This window comes from Dreissena polymorpha, chromosome 16 (assembly GCF_020536995.1).
Source record: "Dreissena polymorpha isolate Duluth1 chromosome 16, UMN_Dpol_1.0, whole genome shotgun sequence".
In the NCBI taxonomy this organism is placed as follows: Eukaryota; Metazoa; Mollusca; class Bivalvia; order Myida; family Dreissenidae; genus Dreissena; species Dreissena polymorpha.
The window spans coordinates 6041545-6062247 of NC_068370.1; the positions used below are offsets into that span (position 1 = coordinate 6041545).

General features: G+C 36.6%; 1 protein-coding gene across 1 annotated transcript; it reads right to left on the reverse strand.

Moving 5' to 3' along the window:
* Positions 1-345: 345 nt before the first annotated feature.
* Positions 346-20694, reverse strand: LOC127861648 (RING finger and CHY zinc finger domain-containing protein 1-like). Its single transcript, XM_052400335.1, has 8 exons — positions 20595-20694; positions 16212-16331; positions 13747-13865; positions 12775-12853; positions 11381-11484; positions 7619-7648; positions 2931-3075; positions 346-715 (listed from the first exon to the last, which is right to left on the reverse strand). Exons 1-8 carry the CDS (start codon positions 20655-20657, stop codon positions 506-508), a joined length of 870 nt encoding a protein of 289 aa, XP_052256295.1. The 5' UTR covers positions 20658-20694; the 3' UTR covers positions 346-505.
* Between the last annotated feature and the right edge of the window lie 9 nt (positions 20695-20703).

A 20703-nucleotide genomic window follows, 5' to 3' on the forward strand; every position in this document is an offset into this window, starting at 1 on the left:
AGTCATGATCAATCTACCCATGAAGTTTCATGGTCCTAGGCATATGCGTTCTTGAGTTATCATCCGGAAACCATTTTACTATTTCGGGTCACCGTGACCTTGACCTTTGACCTAGTGACCTCAAAATCAATAGGGGTCATCTGCAAGTCATGATCAATGTACCTATGAAGTTTCATGATCCTAGCCCCAAGCGTTCTTGAGTTATCATCCGGAAACCACCTGGTGGACGGACCGACAGACCGACATGTGCAAAGCAATATACCCCCTCTTCTTCGAAGGGGGGCATTATCAGTAATAATTACGGATCGTCACCTTTTACGGGCCATAAAATATAAGGCCATCTTCTTTTACCCAACACTTCATCTTTCCCAATCTCTATCACTGATGACCTTGAGATGACCCCTGCCTGACTGTTATTAAAACTAAAACATGATGATGTTGAGACAGCCCCTGTTGAGGAATCAACCAACGACCTCAGCAACTCCAATTCCTGCCCTCCCTGATCCTAGACCACATCTGACCTAGTACCCTGGGCCCCATCTGACCCTTGACCATGAGCTTCTTCTGACCACTGTTCCTGAACTACATCAGACATCTGACGCTGTATCTGTGGTGTGACATTGGTAGTCTCGTATCGTTCACCTGAGCGACATGTGTTGTAGGAGCCACATTTCGGGCATTTCAATCCTATCACGTGAAACAGAACCTTATTCTCCTGAAAATACAATATTACTTCTTTTAACAAAGCTTGAAATTTTTCAGAAGATAACATTGATTGCAATTCTATTTTTTGCCAAGGTTTTATTTTGGCTAGAATTATATTGACTTTCAACAACAGCAGCACAAAATAGTAACATTTTAGCAATAAAAATGTCACATTTAACTTTACTGTAGATTTAACTAATTAAAATTACATTATTGAATTTAAGTGCAAACAGTATACATTGTTCATGAGGCGGGGAGGTTAAAGGGATCTTTTCACGTTTTGGTAAATTGACAAAATTGAAAAAAGTTGTTTAAGATTCGCAAATTTTGGTTTTAGTTATGATATTTGTGAGGAAACAGTAATACTGAACATTTACTATGGTCTAATATAGCCATTATATGCATCTTTTGACGATTTAAAAACCTGAAAATTATAAAGCATTGCAATTCAAAACGATTGAATAATTTGGAGAGTTCTGTTGTTGTCGTTAATTTTTTGAAACTACCAAGATTGCTCATATAAAGTATAAAATAGGTCTCCCATATATAATTGGCAGGATGGCCGAGCAGTCAATTTGGTTTTTACTCCAGGATTTCGGGGGTCACTGGTTCGAGCCCTGCTGCGGGCTACTTTTTTTTCCTTTTTTAAATTTTATTCTAGATTTTTTACTGGAGCTTTTTAGATTCAATGTTTACATTTATCAATATAAACCATTTAATGACAAACTTTAAAACATGCCAAAATCTGTGAAAAGGCCCCTTTATCTTTAAGAAGTCATCTTTAAATTACCTTCCAAAAATGCTCAACACTTGATAATTTGCCTTTTTTGGAGTTTTTTTAACATTTGCCATTAATTTAAAGCCTATAATGACTATCATTGCATGATTTCAGGTTTTCGATATGAAAGTAGGACATGTTTAATATTGATTGGTATTGCAAATTTAATCACACATAGTTTATTTATTTAACAACACGCACCTATGCTTAAAATAAGCCTTGGCAACAGAAGGATTGGACCTAATGGAATCAGTAAAAATGTGTTCGATATTAAGGGGGAACTTAATCTAGCCAGTAAATTGGTACATGTATTATATCTCCCTTTTACAAACTGTGTGTTTTTATATTTCCAGAATTACATATATAACTACAAATTGCCATAACAAATTTGCCTTGGCGTAATAGATATGGTGTCTGCCTAGCAATCAAGACTTCATGGCTTTGATCCCCAATCAGGAAGCGTTATCTAGATATTTCCAAAGACACCAAGTACTGGTTATAGGCCCAGAAAACCGACTGGAAAGCATTTCTATAAGCCTGAGGTTTCCGATGCAATTGAGATAAATTAAATAGGTTCAAATTAAACTAAATTGACATATCAGATGTGTGTTTAAAAACTGCTTCACTAGAAAAGGTAGATTTACTTATAAAGAGGTCGGGAATGACGGGTACTAATGCTACTTCTATTAAAAATATTCAGTAACATAATTTATTTAAAATTTGAAGCATATATTCCACACCTGATCGAGACTTATTGATTTCAAGAATAACGCTACTTACCCGGTATATCAAGAGCACCACTATTTATATCAAGAGAATCCCTTTTTATATCAAGAACACTGATATTATATCTAGAGCATCACTATTTGAATAACAAGCACAACTATTAGTATCAAAAGCATCAATATTTCTATCAAGAGAACAACAATTTATATGAAGAGAACCCCTATTTACATCATGATCAACACAATTTTTTATCAAAAACAGGACCATTTCTATGAAGAAAACCAATATGTTAATCAAGAGCACCACTATTTACATCAAGAGTACTATTATTTATATCAAGAGCACCACTATTCACATCAAGAACACCACCATTTACATCAAGAGCACCACTTTTTATATCAACAACACCACCATTAATATCAAGAGCAGCACCATTTATGTACATATATATAAACAAGCGATGTGTTTGTGAAAGACTATGTCCCCATATATCTGACCTTGAAGGATGACCTTGACCTTTCACCACTCAAAATGTGCAGCTCTATAAGATACATGTGCATGCCAAATATGAAGTTGCTATCTTCAATATTGCAAAAGTTATGGCAAATGTTAAAGTTCACACAAACAAAGCAACAAACCAACAGACAGGGCAAAAACAATATGTCCCCCACTATAATGGTGGGGAACATAAAAATTCACTTTCTATATAAAGAGATCTCACCTGATGACAGTCCCTGCAGAGTATTGTTACATGGTAATCCTTGTACTCATCAGGCATGGGGGTATTGGCCACCTCCTGATCCAGTATCTTCCACGCCTGCTTCATGTCAAACAGGCTTTCAGCACATGTCGGGCAGTAATAGTTGCTGAAGTGAATGAAAGATCTTTGATAAGATATTTTCAGATCAGCATGACTTGCTGCAAAAGATTCATACAATTTTCATTTCAGTCATTATGTTTTAAGAAGACGTGAAAACATGACAAAATACACATGGAATTCGTTTTTGAATCCTATGTATAATTTTTTTTAAAATTAATTAGAGGTAAGAAGAATAGAGTAAATGTTATCATAATAAGTTATTTTCACATGTTTTGTCTGGAAATTAAATACAGCAAAGTATTTACAGCATCACTTAAATACTTAGTGTACTTTATACTACTTAACCCCAATAAATAATTTGATTGTTTGCAACAAACTTTTTCTCTTGTGTTTTCTTACTGTGTATTTGAGTTTGTCAACCAGAAATTGATGAGTCTTCATGCAAAGTCCATGCCCACACGCATAATAACAAATTTAATGACACCGCTTTTTATGCAAGTCCATCCCCTGTTAATGTGTAATGACAGAGACAAACCTATGAATTAAAGAGGCTGACCCCATTATAAAGTTATTTAACATTCACCATAAAGGAGTCTCGTATTGTATCAAGAGCACCGCCTTGCGGGTGAAGACTGCTCATCTATTTTTTTTTAAAGGTGAAGGGACTCTCAATTTAAATCACAAAGGAGGGAGAGGTGGAGTGAAGAGGGGTGTATAGTGTGGGGGTGTGGACATTTATCACATTATCTTCCAAAAATGCGAAAAAAACACACATTTTTTTCGGGGGGGGGGGGGGGGGGGGGGGGGGGGGGGGGGGGGGGGGGGGGGTGGGGGGGGGGGGGGGGGTGGGGGGGGGGGGGGGGGGGGGGGGTGGTGTGGTGGTCATTTGTGAGATGATCTTAAAAAAAAAATTAGGAGGGGGAGGGGGGGGGGTGGGGGGGGGTGGATTCTTGGGTGCGATGGTTGGACGGTATTTCAAAAATAAAATGATAAACAGAAGGGCTGTTTGTAAAACATGCATGCCCCCCATATGGGCTGTCCGTTGTAGTGGCAGCCATTGTGTGAATACGATTTTTGTCACTGTGACCTTGACCTTTGACCTAGTAGGGCTGTCACGATTCACCGGTATATCGCGGTGCATGTCGTGAAAAAATCGCACCGCGGTACGGCGTTGCCGCACCGGTTTTTTTAATATTATTATATTAGCACAGATATAAATACATTACATAATATTTTGATATAGATATCGTTTTGAAAACTGTAGAAGCGATTCAAATAGGCTAAATAAATAATCCGTTTATATCCAGGTCAAGCAAGCGCTTCCACTGGTAGATGTTTAACTTCCCCTTTTAAAATACGGTGATGTATGGGTCTGTAACTTTTTTGGAATTTGGGACAGATTTCCTTTGCAAATAAGTTCATAATTATCCAAAAGATGTTTATTCTATTTCTTATTTTCTTTCTTTAGTATATCGATTGTTCAAAGCATGGCTCTTCCGAATCATGTTATCTAAAGATTATCAATAAGTCGAGGAAGAGTCAGAACGCTACGGATTTTCAATACTGGACCTGCTGACTCCGCATTTAAACATGCCCTTGAAGCGTTCGATTTACACAGATCGTGGTCACAGCTATTGTAAACAACATGGCGGACATTTTAGAAAAAGACGCGAATAACAATAACAATGACTACATCTATCAAGTTTATTACAGTTTCTTTTACATTTTCTAGTCATACTATGATACTAGTGTTTTCTGATTATTGAGTTTAATAAAGTTTGTAAAACTTGTTATTCTGCTGTTTTCTTCACAGATACATATTCTGTAAAATATCGCGGTACGTACCGCGATACAGTGTTGCCGTACCACGATATACCGCGGTACGCTCACGGCGTATCGTGACAGCCCTATGACCTAGTGACCTGAAAATCAATAGGGGTCATCTGCGGGTCACGATCAATGTACCTATGAAGTGTCATGATCCTAGGCAAAAGCGTTCTTGAGTTATCATCCGAAAATCATTTTACTATTTCGGGTCACCGTGACCTTGACCTGTGACCTTGTGACCTCAAAATCAATAAGGGTCATCTGCAAGTCATGATCAATCTACCTATAAAGTTTCATGATCCTAGGCGTATGCGTTCTTGAGTTATCATCCGAAAACCATTTTACTATTTCGGGTCACCGTGACCTTGACCTTTGACCTAGTGACCTCAAAATCAATAGGGGTCATCTGCGAGTCATGATCAATCTACCCATGAAGTTTCATGATCCTAGGCGTATGCGTTCTTGAGTTATCATTCAAAAAACCATTTTACTATTTCTGGTCACTGTGACCTTTGACCTAGTGACCTCAAAATCAATAGGGGTCATCTGCGAGTCATGATCAATGTACCTATGAAGTTTCATGATCCTAGGCCCAAACGTTCTTGAGTTATTGTCTGACAACCACCTGGTGGACGGACCGACAGACCGACATGAGCAAAGCAATATACCCCCTCTTCTTCGAAGGGGGGCATAATAAATATTTGTGTTTTTTAACAGTTTCAAAAATAAAACATTCATGCCCCCCATATGGGCTGTCCGTTGTAGTGGCAGCCATTGTGTGAATTCGTTTTTTGTCACTGTAACCTTGACCTTTGACCTAGTGACCTGAAAATCAATAGGGGTCATCTGCGAGTCACGATCAATGTACCTATGAAGTGTCATGATCCTAGGCAAAAGCGTTCTTGAGTTGTCATCCGAAAATCATTTTACTATTTCGGGTCACCGTGACCTTGACCTTGTGACCTCAAAATCAATAGGGGTCATCTGCGGGTCACGATCAATCTACCTGTGAAGTTTCATGATCCTAGGCATATGCGTTCTTGAGTTATCATCCGAAAACCATTTTACTATTTCGGGTCACCGTGACCTTGACCTTTGACCTCAAAATCAATAGGGTTCATCTGCGAGTCATGATCAATCTACCCATGAAGTTTCATGATCCTAGGCATATGCATTCTTGAGTTATCATCTGGAAACCATTTTACTATTTCGGGTCACCAAGACCTTGACCTTTGACCTAGTGACCTCAAAATCAATAGGGGTCATCTGCGAGTCATGATCAATCTACCCATGAAGTTTCATGATCCTAGGCCTTAGCGTTCTTGAGTTATCATTCAAAAACCATTTTACTATTTCGGGTCACCGTGACCTTGAGCTTTGACCTAGTGACCTCAAAATCAATAGGGGTCATCTGCGAGTAATGATCAATGTACCTATGAAGGTTCATGATCCTAGGCCCAAGCGTTCTTGAGTTATCGTCTGACAACCACCGACAGACCGACCGACATGAGCAAAGCAATATACCCCCTCTTCTTCGAAGGGAGGCATACAAAAATTTGGGAGGGGGTGGGGTGGGGGGGGGCATAGTGTGAGGGTGTGGTGGTCATTTGTGAGATGATCTTAAAAATAAAAAAAAATAAAAAAAGGGGGGTATTCCGGGGGGGGGGGGGGGGGGGGGGGGGGGGGGGGGGGGGGGTAAGAGTAGTTTTGTCGAAGTATCAATCAAATCTAATCATAAATAAAGAAGTTATGGCAATTTTAGCAAACTTTAATAATTTAACCTTGAGAGTCAAGGTAATTCAAAGGTAAAGGTAAAATTCAACTTGCCAGGTACAGTAACCTCATGATAGCATGAAAGTATTTGAAGTTTGAAAGCAATAGCCTTAAAGTGGATCGAAACACAAAATTTAACCATATATTCAAAGTTACTAAGTCAAAAAAGGGCCATAATTCTGTAAAAATGACAACCAGATTTATGCAACTTGTCCTTTAACTGTCCCCTTATGATAGTTTGCGAGTGTTCCAAGTATGAAAGAAATATCTATGATACTTTCGGGGTCAAGTGGACCAAAACACAAAACTTAACCAAATTTTCAATTTTCTAAGTATAAAGGGCCCATTATTCCGTCCAAATGCCAGTCAGAGATACATAACTTTGCCTTCACAGTCCCCTTATGATAGTTAATAAGTGTTGCAAGTATGAAAGCAATAGCTTTGATACTGTAGGAATAAAGTGGACCTAAACACAAAACTTAACCAAATTTTCAATTTTCTAAGTATAAAAAGGGCACATAATTCTGTCAAAATGCAAGCCAGAGTTATCTAACTTTGCCTGCTTAGTCCCCTCATGATAGTAAGTAAGTGTACCAAGTTTGAATGCAATAGCATTGATACTATCTGAGAAAAGTGGACCTAAACGCAAAACTTAACCGGACGCCAACGCCGACGCCAAGGTGATGACAATAGCACATAATTTTTATTACAAAAAATAGATGAGCTAAAAATGGGGTTTAATAATTATGAGTCAAGGCTAATGTTTAATCAATTTATTATATCCCACACCAGTTTTTCACAAACATTAACTACTCTTTCCGATTTTATGTTATTTATCCTTAAAAGAAAGTCTTGTCCCTGATTCGCATGTGCGGACTGAATAGGCTAATCTGGGACAAAACTTCACCCTCTTTTCCCAGAGCAAGGCTCAAATGGTTTGATGAATAAAGTTTGTCTGCCAACAACTTCAAGTTGTCATAGTTACTGACCCAGTCTGTATACATTGCTCCATACAAGCCCTGAAAAACAATAATAACGCAATTTACATGATGGTGAAAAATATAATTATATTTACCAAGCAAATCTCAACATATCCTGATACTTTTGTTTTGCTTGAAAATCAAGTGTGATCTAAATAGGATATTTAAACAAAGTTTAAATGTGAAATAAAGGTATTAATAACATAGAAAAAAAAAATGCAGTGTAATGAAAAAATATAATTATTATAATTTACTGGTATTTGCAAACATTTTTATATAAAGTAAGAAGTAACTAAATGTTTTGGTATGTTTTAAAAGAATTTTGACACAAGTTCTGCTTTAGGGACTTATATGCCATACTGCTGTGTCACAGAATTTGATGTGACTTATATCCCACTCCTTTGTCTGAGACGTGACTTATATCCCACATTATTTAGCCACACAAATGACTTCTCATAACCCACACTTCTTTGTCACAGACATTACTTATATCCCGAACTAATTTGTCAAAGACATTACTTATATCCCAAACAACTTTGTCACAAACATGACTTATATCCCACACTACTTTGTCAACGACATGACTTATATCCAACATTACTTTGACACAGACATGACTTCTATCCCACATTGCTTTGTTACATACATGACTTATATTCCACACTACTGTGTCACCGACATAACTTATATCCCACATTACTTTAGCATAGACATGACTAATATCCCACACTACTCTGTCTCAAACATGATTTATATCCCAATTACTTTGTCACAGACATAAATTATATCCCACATTACTTTATCATAGTCATGACTTATATCCCACACTACTCTGTCAAAGACATGACTTATGTCCCACATTACTTTGTCACAGACATGACTTATATCCCACATTGCTTTGTAACATACATGACTTATATCCCACACTACGTTGTCACTATCATGACATATATCCCACATAACTTTGTCACAGACAAAACTTACATCCCACATTACCTGGTCACATACATGACTTATATCCAACATAACTTTGTCACATACATGACTTATATCCCACACTACTTTGTTACATACAGGACTTTTATCCCACATTACTTTGTCACAGACATTACTTATATCCCACATTACTTTGTTACAGACATAACTTATATCCCACACTATGTTGTCACTGGCATGACATATATCCCACATTGTTTTGTCACATACATGACTTATATCCCACACTACTTTGTCACATACATGACTTATATTCCACACTTTTTTGTCACCGACATTACTTATATCCCACATTACTTCATCATAGACAATACTTATATCCCACACTACTCTGTCACAGACATGACTTATATCCCACATTACTTTGTCACAGACATGACTTATATCCCACATTGCTTTGTCACAGACATGACTTATATCCCACACTACTTTGTCACAGACATAACTTATATCCCACATTACTTTGTCACCTACATGACTTACATCCCACATTACTTTGTCACAGACATGACTTATATCCCACATTGCTTTGTCACATACATGACTTATATCTCACACTACTTTGTCAAAGACATGACTTCAATCCCACATTACCTCGTCTCAAACATAACTTATATCCCACATTACTTAGTAACAAACATTACTTATATCCCTTTTTACTAAGTAACAAACATTACTTATATCCCACACTACTTTGTCCCAAACATTACTTATATCCCACACCTCTTTGTCACAAACATGATTTATATCCCAAACTACTTTGTCACAGACATGACTTATATCACACACTACTTTGTCACAGACATGACTTACATCCCACATTACTTTGTCACATACATGACTTATATCCAACATTACTTTGACACATACATGACTTAAATCCCACACTACTTAGTCACAGACATGACTTATATCCCATACTACTCTGTCATAAACATGACTTAAACCCCAAATTTCTTTGTCACATACATGACTTTTATCACATGGGATACCCTGTTTCCCATGTTATATAACCATTACATATATTTTTATCTTACACATGAGTACAATATTTTTTAAGCGTTTTGATTGGCCTAGTTTTCGTTTCTTGACCAATCGCATTTTGTTATTTTTTTTAAATGACGTTGCAACGTCAAATTACATCATGAAATGTAAGCAACATTCGGGATTTATCATCAGGTTTGCGTGAATATTCATTTAATTTGCTCATTTAAAAGCATGTGATCAAAAAGATCTGACACTCGTTGTCATATCATACCATTTTTTATTAAACTTGTCCGGGAAATTCATTATGAAGCTCGCCAAAGGCTCGCTTTAATACTAACAAAATTCATGAACTTGTTTAATAAAATATGATATGATTTGACAACTCCTGACAGATCCTATATATATCCCACACTACTTTGTCACTTAATGACTTATATTCCAAACTACTTTGTCAAATACATGACTTAAATCCCACATTACATGTGTACTTTGTCACAGACATTGCTTATATCCCACACTACCTTGTCACAGACATAACTTATGTCCCACACTAACTTGTCAAAGACATAACTTATATCCCAAATTACTTTGTCACAAACATGACTTATATCTAACACTACTTTGTCACAAACATGACTTATATCCCACACTACTTTGTCACTGACATGACATATATGCCACACTACTTTATCACTGACATGACATATATGCCAAGCTACTTCGTCAGAGACATAACTTATATTAGGGCTGCAACAATATACCGGTATATCGGTATATATCGCAATACGCAATCCGCATATTGTATTGCGATATGATTTTCATCATACCGGTACGAAAATTTTTCAAAAATTCATTCACATTTCGTCCAGAAAAGCCATCCGAAATAATGATAAAAAGGTAAACAAAACAAAGCAGTGTAAATTATTTTTTACGTAAAAATAGCATTCTAAAAAGTGTATTATACGGAGTAGCGTTGTTACATGGGAGCATTCATTCGATGCTTTTGAACAGATTATCGTTGAATTAATTTCGCACAGCTGTAAATGTTTCGTTCGATTCTGATTTGAGCATTATTTGTAATCCGAATTTCGGAAACACGCTTCCAAATTTGAATGCTAACGCGACAATAAAAAATTATAGCGTCAAATAAAAAGTGCTTTATCCTTTGTCTCAATAAAAAGCGCGCGAAAATTATACAGACATGTAGAACGTCGCATGGAAAGTATGGGTGTATTTTGTGTTGTATACAAACGGGAACATCACGTCAGCTGAATTACGCGTGTTCAGTTGGAAAAACGCCCCGGTTGGACGTTATTTCATCACATCTTTAAATAGTAACAATTGCAAAAATGTATTTGATACTTAAGAAAATTTGTGAATGTTTGTGTTTCTTATTATTCTTGAGCACATTTATAGTAAATATTTACCAGAATTTGCTTTAAAATTGGAATTTATGGGATTATCGGGTAATTGGCAAGTTATAATTTTGGTACAAGTTAGCAATATATTGCGATATATTGCAATACGGGTTTTTGAACTGACAATATATTGCAATACGGTTTTTGGCGTATTGTTGCAGCACTAACTTATATACCACACTACTTTGTCACAGACATTACTTATATCCACTCTTAGTCTTATCCCCACATTCCCAACAGAAAGGGCTATATAGATGTGATTATTATAAAATAGTTTTGCTACTTATTCTTGTAAGCCCAATTTGAGTCAGTATTTTAGTAACGGATAATTAAAATCCCAACTACAGGCTCATGTTTAAGTACTGCCTACCTGTGTATCAAGTGACCACAAGGTGGGATGTGTGCATCACTTCTTGATGAGTGCAGGTCTTCAAGACACACTGCACAATTACGGCGGGAGCTCTCTTCAATGCACTGTGAAAAACAAAGGAAATACAAAAATTGGGCCTTTTCTTTTTTAAGCAGAAGCCATCTCTTTCAACACCGTTAATTTCTTTAAATTGTTGCAATTGTTACCTAAATGCATAATCTGCGAAAACTGGGCTTCACCCAGATTGTGGGGAAACTTGGCTTCATGCACATCAAGGGAAAACTGGGCTAATTGCACATTATTGAAAAACTTGGCTAAATGTTAATAGTGGGAAAACTGGGCTAAATGTTTATTGTGGGGAAACTGGGCTTATTGTGGGAAAACTGGGCTGAATGTTTATTGTGGGAAAACTGGGCAAAAAGTGTATTGTGGGAAAACTGGGCTAAATGTGTATTATGGGAAAACTGGGCTAAATGTTTTTTGTGGGAAAACTGGGCTTAACATTAGTTGTGGGAAAACTGGGCTGTTTATTGTGGGAAAACTTGGCTTAATGTTTATTGTGGGAAAACTGGGCTACATGTTTATTGTGGGAAAACTGGGCTATTAATGTTTATTGTGGGAAAACTGGGCTAAATGTTTATTGTTGGAAAACTGGGCTTAATGGACATGATTTGAAAACTGGGCTTAATGGACAACATTTGAATACTGCGCTTATGATGATTGTAGAAAAACTTGGCTAAATGCTTATGGTGGGAAAACTGGGCTTAATGCTTATTTTGGGAAAACTGAGCTTAATGTTTGTTGTGGGAAAATTGGGATATTAATGTTTATTGTGGGAAAACTGGGCTAAATGTTTATTGTGGGAAAACTGGGCTTTTAATGTTTATTGTGGGAAAACTGGGCTAAATGTTGATTGTGGGAAAACTGGGCTAAATGTTTATTGTGGAAAACCGGTGCTAAATGCTTATTGTGGGAAAACTGGGCTAAATGCCTATTGTGGGAAAACTGGGCTTAATGTTTATTGTTGGAAAACTGGGCTAAATGCCTATTGTGGGAAAACTGGGCTAAATGTTTATTGTGGAAAACTGGGCTAAATGCTTATTGTTGAAAACTGGGCTAAATGCTTATTGTGGGAAAACTGGGCTAAATGTTAATTGTTGGAAAACTGGGCTAAATGGACTACAGAATAAATTGAATGAATGTTGATTGAATTTTCTAAGAGAACCCAATGGATTATTATATATTGCTAGTTTTAAAAACATTTTACAAAACTATGTGAATCTTACCAATTGACACCATAGACAATCTAGTTTGATTCAAATATTTTCCACATAAAGATATTGTTTACACCGATAATTATATCATGTTTACACTGTACAAATTAAGACTGATACCTTGTGTTTCCCTTTCAGACTGTTTGACAAGCATATGCCACACTTTTCACAGTGGAAGAAATTGGATCTTCCTCCAATCCTGGAAATATTTCAGATTCACAGATAACAGTTTGGATCAAATATGAACATAACAAATATAACAAGAGCTGTCTCCATCGGAAGACAATGCCCCTGAAAAATGCTTTTTCAAAACCTAAACACAGATTTTGAAACCTAAACGCGGACCCTAAGTTCAAGGTCAAGGTTAAAAGGGTCAAAATTTGTGTGTGTATAAAAAAGCATTGTCCATATACACATGCATACCAAATATGAAGGTTACATCTGAAGGGTCATAGAAGATATGAGCATTTTTCGAAACCTAAACGCAAGAGTGTGACAGATGGATGGACATACACACAGACAGACGGATAGTGCTACATGTATATGCCACCCTACCGGGGGCATAAAAAAACTCAAACACACCTGTTGCAAGAGAATTTCTTAGCTCAAAACAAAACTCGGCATTGAATCAACTTCTGCAGACATACGTATCTGACCAAGGGACTACAACAGTTATTTTAAAGACCCAACACAAAAAGCAGGTTTGTTTCATATTACCGGGCTACCCACAAAAAATGGACCTGTAACTATATGAGTCGTATATTGAGAAAACTGAGCATAATGCTAGTGTGTAAATTGTCATCCCAGATTAGCCTGTGTAGTCCGCACAGGCTAATCAGGGACGACACTTTCCGCCTATATTGGATTTTTGCTAGGAAGAAACTTCACTTAAACGAAATATGTCATATACGCGGATAGTGTCGTCCCTGACGGGGCTTAATGCATGTGCGTAAAGTGTCATCCCTGATAAGCCTGTACAGTCCGCACAGGCTAATCAGGGACGACACTTTCCGCCTAAATTGGATTTTTGCTAGGAAGAGACTTCATTTAAGGCTCATATCATAACATTTAGTTAGTTAAAACATGTTTTACCTGCACAGTCCACATCCATCGCAGTGGAATTGACCCTTGTCCTCATCATCGTATAGCCGACACTTCTCACAGAAATATTTCCCAAACACCACATTGCAGCCCTCACAGATATTTTGCACCTACAGGTGAATTCACAAGTATCATTATCAAGAGGTTATCACAACTTTTTGTATCTTACCATAACCAGAAAATTTTCTTTTCACTAGCTTAGTTTTAGTTTGCTTTTTCACCGGGTCTGTGTACTGTATCAATTCATATAAGGTCAGTTTCAGTTCATATCTAGCCAGTAAAATCATTGTTTCAGTATTAATTTAACTAAGCTATAAACAAGAGGGCCTTAAAGCCCAAGGTTAATCACCTACATGTAAGACATATGGAAACTCCATCTGTTTTGTGCATATGTTATTTTGTTACAACTGTTGCTTTTATCTAGTTTTTTTTACTATGTATGACACAGATTTGATATGGTCTCAGATGGCATAAGAAAAAAAGAAGTTTCTGTACTAAACATATTTTTTTAAAAGAGTACCTTAATGACCCTTCTTATGTGCTTAACGTAAATTGTTGAAGATTTTACCTGATAGAAGGAATGAACTTAGTAAGAGAACAATAGGATAGACTCAAATGAACAAGACATGAGTCCATAGGGCATGAATGCCCCAACATTTCACATTTCATGTCTCATAACTCTAATTTCAAACGCCAGCTTTTTGCGGAAAATATAACCTTTGACCTCTAAATGTGTCCTTGACCTTTCAGGTATTGAGAAAGGTCATACACTCCTACTTGGATGGGTATAAGGTTGCTCAAACTGGAATACATGCAACATGAAGTATGCTCATGTAAGTCATTTGTGGCAATTTGTTTTAAAATCAAATTAAAAAGTGCCAGTCTGGACAAGCTGTTTTAAAGCCAAGTTTGACCTTTGCCCTCTACATTTGACCATGACCACTGAGACATGTTTTACACAAATGGCGAGTCTTTATAGTTTCCATTAGTGGTAAATTATCTAAAAATAGCACATGGTTTAATATGATCTTTGAAAAGTGACCTTGACCTTTGAGGTTATGCAACTGTAAAACATGAAAGATCTTATTGTGACGACTTGCATTTATAAAAATTATTTTAAAATCCATCTATGAATTTCAAAGTTATCTCTCAAGAAAGACCTTAACCTTTTGTTGCTAAAGGGAAACACATTTTAAACTCAACATGCTGCCTTATAATGGATTGCATTTGTGTCTAATTATTTCAAAACCCATCAATATAATTTTCAAGCTGTTTAATGGTCCAATTTTAATTTTGACCTTTACATGTGACCTTGACCTTTGAGGTAGGAAAAGGTTTTTCCTTAATATAATCAAGATAAACATTCTGACCAAATATAATCAAAATTGACTCATAAATGTGGCTTCTAGAGATGTAACAATTTTTTAAACAAAGATTTGAACTTGTAATTTTTAGATGCACTAGACCCAGATTCAAATTAATTCTGACCAAGTTTCACAAAAACTGAGTAACAATTGGGCCTCTAGTGAGGTAACAAGGTTTTTTTTATTATTTGACCTGGGGATGTAGTTCTGGGAAGCATGTGAATCAAATTCGCTTTCGGCCTTGATATTGTCCGATTTAGTGACATTGTGACTAAGTTCCTTCTAGATTGGATATAATTAAGTGGCCTCTAGACTCTAGGGTGGTAACGTGGACAGGCGTCAAACATATGGCATTCACAAAAGCTCAACTTCAGCATTTTTAGCTCAGGTGGGTAAAAATCAAATAACCACTATAGTGTGGTGCCAATTTTGATCCAAGGGGATTGGTTTGAAAAATCTTAGTAGAATACCACACTGTGATGTCGCACAAAAAGTATTAAATATCTAACCCTTGCAGTTTCAGACAGTAAGATTTTTTAAGGTTTCTGCCATATAAGTCTACAAAAATCTTTTCACCGCTGTGCGTGTCAAGTTTTGAACCAACATACCATGTGACATGCCAAATACCAAACTTCTCCGCTGTGTGGTTTACTAGATTGTTGTTTATTGTACTATATCATTGTAAAGATAACAAGTAACCCCAAGGCATGGCCAGTTTAGACAACATGGGCATGATTTGAACAAACATAGAAGATGACCTCTACACTATGTTGCAGTTACACACCTAAACTTAATGCCCTCACCTTTTTTGATTTAAACAAGAATATTTTTTAAGTTATCTTTTTAAAAATCTATTTAGCTATGGAGATTCATATGCAAAACACAGGATCATTTTAATAACTTAATTATAGGGTCACCAAATTAATGATTATTCATGAAGTTGCAACGTTTCATAAAAATATGTGAAGGGGTAGAAGAAAAACTTAACATGCACACCTCAAACACCTGCTCACTAAAGGACAACTGCAATCATGTTATCCTAAAAGATCCCCATGAGCACTTTGTGAGCTTAAAAGCATTATTTTTACTTACATTTTGCACCAGATCACACATGCTACACTTGATGTGCTCCACTGCCTTGCGATCAATCACATGAGTCTCATTTTCGTCATGGCACACACGGCATTTGTAAAATTTCTTACAGCATGGTGCCTACAACAGATATTTCTTTAGCTTTTTCTCAAACTGGGTGTGTTTTCAATATATGTCTCTATACAGATTACTACAGTGAGCTACATGTTCATGTAATAAAATCAAGGATTTTGTCAAAATATTGCTGATTTTAATGCATTTGTTATGTCCAAGAATACACATTTAACTATAGATGTTCATATAAAATATATGTGTTTTACAATATTTTTACATAAAATATTTAGATGTACGCATTAAGAGGGACGATACTACGGAAAAACATACATGTACTACTCTAAGACTCACAAGATATTCTCCCAAGTCAGCTTTTCTGGCTGTATTTTATTAAAAAGCTCAGCAACCTACTGTCTGTAACTACTTTTGATTAGCTTAATGGTTTTACAGTATTCTTGTTCAGAATTGTATAACTTAAATAAGATTTACCAGGGTTTGCTTACCAACCTTGTTTGTTTATTTCACATATATCCTGGTGTGGGGTATTTCGACGATGTAACAATTTTTCAACAAATGGCAATATAAATTATGCAAATAAATATGAAAGTCATGAATATTTTGATAAACAAATTTGTTTTACAGTAAATAGATTTTTATAAAAAAAACTTAATCAGAAAAGTTGTCTATGTGTTCACAATAGAAAAAAATGTCTGATACTCAACGGTTGTGTTCTGCGTATCGGTGGGGTATTTTCGACGGTTGTGTTGCACTAATAGTAAATAGTTCCATACTCTTCAACGAAGATAAGGAAATGGTCCAATTAAACAATGAACATATTTAAAATGTATCTAACTAGTTTGAACAGAAATTAGCAGCTTTAATAACTGATTTACAGTTTTATTAATGTCAGCTGTCTATTTTATTAATCTTCAGAAGTACACTTAGGGCAAAGGAAAGAGTCAGCCCGCCTAAGTACTTTGATTTGTGTACAAAATGTCAAATGTACCCATCCTTGACACAAATCACAACATCCCCACTTGACGATGTTAATGAATGAAAGCTTTATGTCAGTGCAAGGGGGATAGAAGAGCTTGCACATAATGCAATATAGTCTTGTCAGACTCTGCAATGTCACTGTCATCTGAGTCAGAGCTGACCACCTCTTCAAATGGGGGCTGCTTTCGTTTCACCTGAAGGCCGGAGGAACTGGGTATAGCGGAAGAGACATCTGTACACTGTTTGCTCTGTGACTTCAAGTGAAGCTTTATTGCGCCAACAACGGGCGATTCTGTTATAATAGCTCTGCCTCCCACAACTTTACTTAGGGTATTCCTTGGCTTTTTCTGTTGAACATTTTTAGAATCTGACCACCTTTTGTTTGAAAAAATGATTCATCTGATTTTTCAGGAACAGCTTGAGTTGAGTTGTTATTTTTGAAAGCTGTTGATGGAGCAAGATCCAAGGGGCTTATCACATTTGGATTTAAGGGAAATACACTCGACTTTCTAAAAGCTGCCTGAATATTTGAGGCAGTCTGGGTACTTGTGCAAGCTCTGCAAGCAAGCACACACACTTCATACCGCGTGATGGCATTACCACCCCTTTCTCTTAAGTGTCTATGGAAGGCAGAATTCCAGGCTTGTTCTAGGGGCCCATAGCAACTGACATCTAAGGGCTGTAACAGATGATTACAGTGAGGGGGCAAAACAAACAGAATGATGTGTTCTTTTTTTGCCCATTCAATCAATGGCAAAGATACGTTACTCTTGAGGCCATCATATAATATCAAACATAACCACTGTCTCTAGCTGGCAAATACAAATACAAATGATTTTTCATGTAAAGGTCAAATATGATAGAATTTGACCATCCACTTTCTGTGACTGTGCCTGCTGCTCCAGGGGTAGCTCCTGCTAAAAGGGAGTCCAACATACGCTTACCTGGAAACACAAAATAAGGTGGTATTTGGTGTCCGACACCACTAACACATCCACTCAAAGTAACATTTTTTGACTTTCTTAATGTAACTGCCTGGGTTTTGCATAATTTTCCAGAAACAATTTTTGGTGGTTTATGTTCAACATTCAGTCCTTTCTTGTCAATATTGAAAATACATTCAGGTGTGCTTGTTAAGTCATATTTAGTCATTATGTTTATAAGTTCTTTAAAGAAATTGTTGATCGAAATTGGATTAGCAGACATGGCACGCCATATTTCAAGACTTCTAGGCTTGTTCAACTTCAAATTTGGCCATCTGGACATGAAGCCATAAAACCAGTCAAATCCTATGGTTTGAGCTTTCTGTTTTATTCCTAGGTGTCCAGCGTAGTCAGATGCCAAATTGATTGTTTCCTGACGTGAGTAACCATAGCCTACTTCAGCCATTATTTACAAATGGCTAGCTAAAAATGCCTCTGGATCTAGCATGAACAAAGTGTGCGGCCCAGATCTTAAGACATCTATGTCAACCCTGCCCTTAACCCGATCTTTAAAAGTGGTTATGGGCACTGCCAACATCTTTGCAGCTCTTTCTACTGAAATCCCATCCTCTACCACAGCCTGGTACGCTTCTGTTAAATCCCCAGGGTCATACCTCCTGTAAGGGCCTCTAGAAGGACCCTTATGCTACAAAATATATATTTTACTGTTTTTGTAAGTGCCAAATACAGTTTCTTTATTGATTTAATATCTTAATTAACAATAAAAACGATGCTAAGACTCCAGTCGTCGAAATTCGCACTAGTCCGACAGCAAAAAACTAGTATTTTTTCGTTCGGGCTTGTAGGAAATCCAATATTACAAGCCCGACGTGCTTGTACAATTCATTAAACAGAAAACGAGTTCCACTTTCATTTTCAATATTTGTAAACAATGTTTTGAGCCCCTTAAATCAACAGCCGCTTATGTTTTAAAACACTGCGCACACATGCTGGGCAATCAGCCGATAATTGGATAACTGCGCATAAAGCGCATGGTTTTGTGATTCCCGGATTACTATTATGTAAAATACATGTTTTGCGTTGCGTTCGGGACACAGAGAGTAATGGCCGAACAGTTGTCATTCAAGTACGTCGTTGAGGAATGCGTATCTGAGGTAACTGTGATTGACGCATTTGTCAACTGGCTTTTTGTAGAATAACCTGGCACTTAATTGCTTATATATTTTCGGGTGGTTCAGGTTTGCTCTCTCTTTCACATGGATATATGGGATAACTTTCTGCTTATTTTTTACCTAAATTTTATATATATATTTATAATTGTGATTTGATTGAAATCCGTGTGTGAAATTAGTTTCTTCTTATTTCAGGATCCGAAAGAGGCTGGCTCAGATGACGAGGAAGCTAACTTGGATGAGGATGAAATTAATAAGAGATTTGTATTTTATTCTAAAGATTGAATAAATGAATGCTTCGTTGGATGTTTTATGTTATGTTTATCTGCATTTTTAACAAAAATGTTTGGGCCAGTAACATCTGACTCGGGCTTGTTCAAATTCCCATAGTTCTAGCCCGACTTGCTTGTAGATTTAAATCTCAATTTCAATGACTGAGACTCGCATAACTTATTACACATTTTTTATGTTGAACAGTTTACTACAGGTTCAAATGAATATCACGATACTACTATGGTATACGTATGACGAGTGAAGCAGACGAACTGTTAAAAATCTAAGTTGTTGTTAAATAAAGTAAAACTTCATTCATGAATGGTGATATTTAGGGATTAGCTGAAAGGCATGAAAAGTACCATATTTGAACAAAAGTATGTTAATTTACCGTCCGTAGAGCCATGAAATGGTAAATTAGGTCATCGTTGATGGAGCTATGTAAAGTCAATGTAAACAACACATGACTTCCGTCGAGAATGCGCGGTACCCATGTTTACACCAGAAAATGCGCAATCGTCGAAAATACCCCAACGTCGAAATTACCCGATGCCACAATATGAAACGCAATGCACAACCATGATCATACAAATGCAATAGATAAGAAATCTCAAACATCAAGGAAAAAATATTCATATAAGTTAAGGTTAACATTTTAGTTGCAAAGTTATTTGGAAGAATGATGATAAAAATGTAACTACATGCTACATGTGTATGTTCTAGTTGCAATAATACAACTCCCAGCTATTGACCATCCGGATCGCTGAGCTGTACGTATGTACTTATAACGGTTCAGAGCATTCAAATAGAACTAGTGTATGTTCTACCATGGTGACAGATAACAGATTTTGTAATCGCTACATTGACATGAGTTATCAAAGATTACCAAAATTAAGCAAGTCATTAAAAAATAAAATAAGATAATCATAATAAATCAAACATACCACAAACACACACTTGCGGGCATAGTGCTCACAACCTATCCTGACAGTTTTAACATCCGACATTATCAAAATAAAAGTTTGTCCAATACGAATGCTTATATCATCTTCA

Excerpts from the sequence above, each read along its gene's own strand:
- LOC127861648 (XM_052400335.1), bottom strand. The coding sequence starts at position 20,657 with ATGTCGGATGTTAAAACTGTCAGGATAGGTTGTGAGCACTATGCCCGC. Across the intron at positions 16,332-20,594 it reads CCCGCAAGTGTGTGTTTGTG|GCACCATGCTGTAAGAAATT; the intron begins GTATGTTTGATT and ends TATCTGTTGTAG. Across the intron at positions 13,866-16,211 it reads TGTGTGATCTGGTGCAAAAT|GTGCAAAATATCTGTGAGGG; the intron begins GTAAGTAAAAAT and ends ATTCACCTGTAG.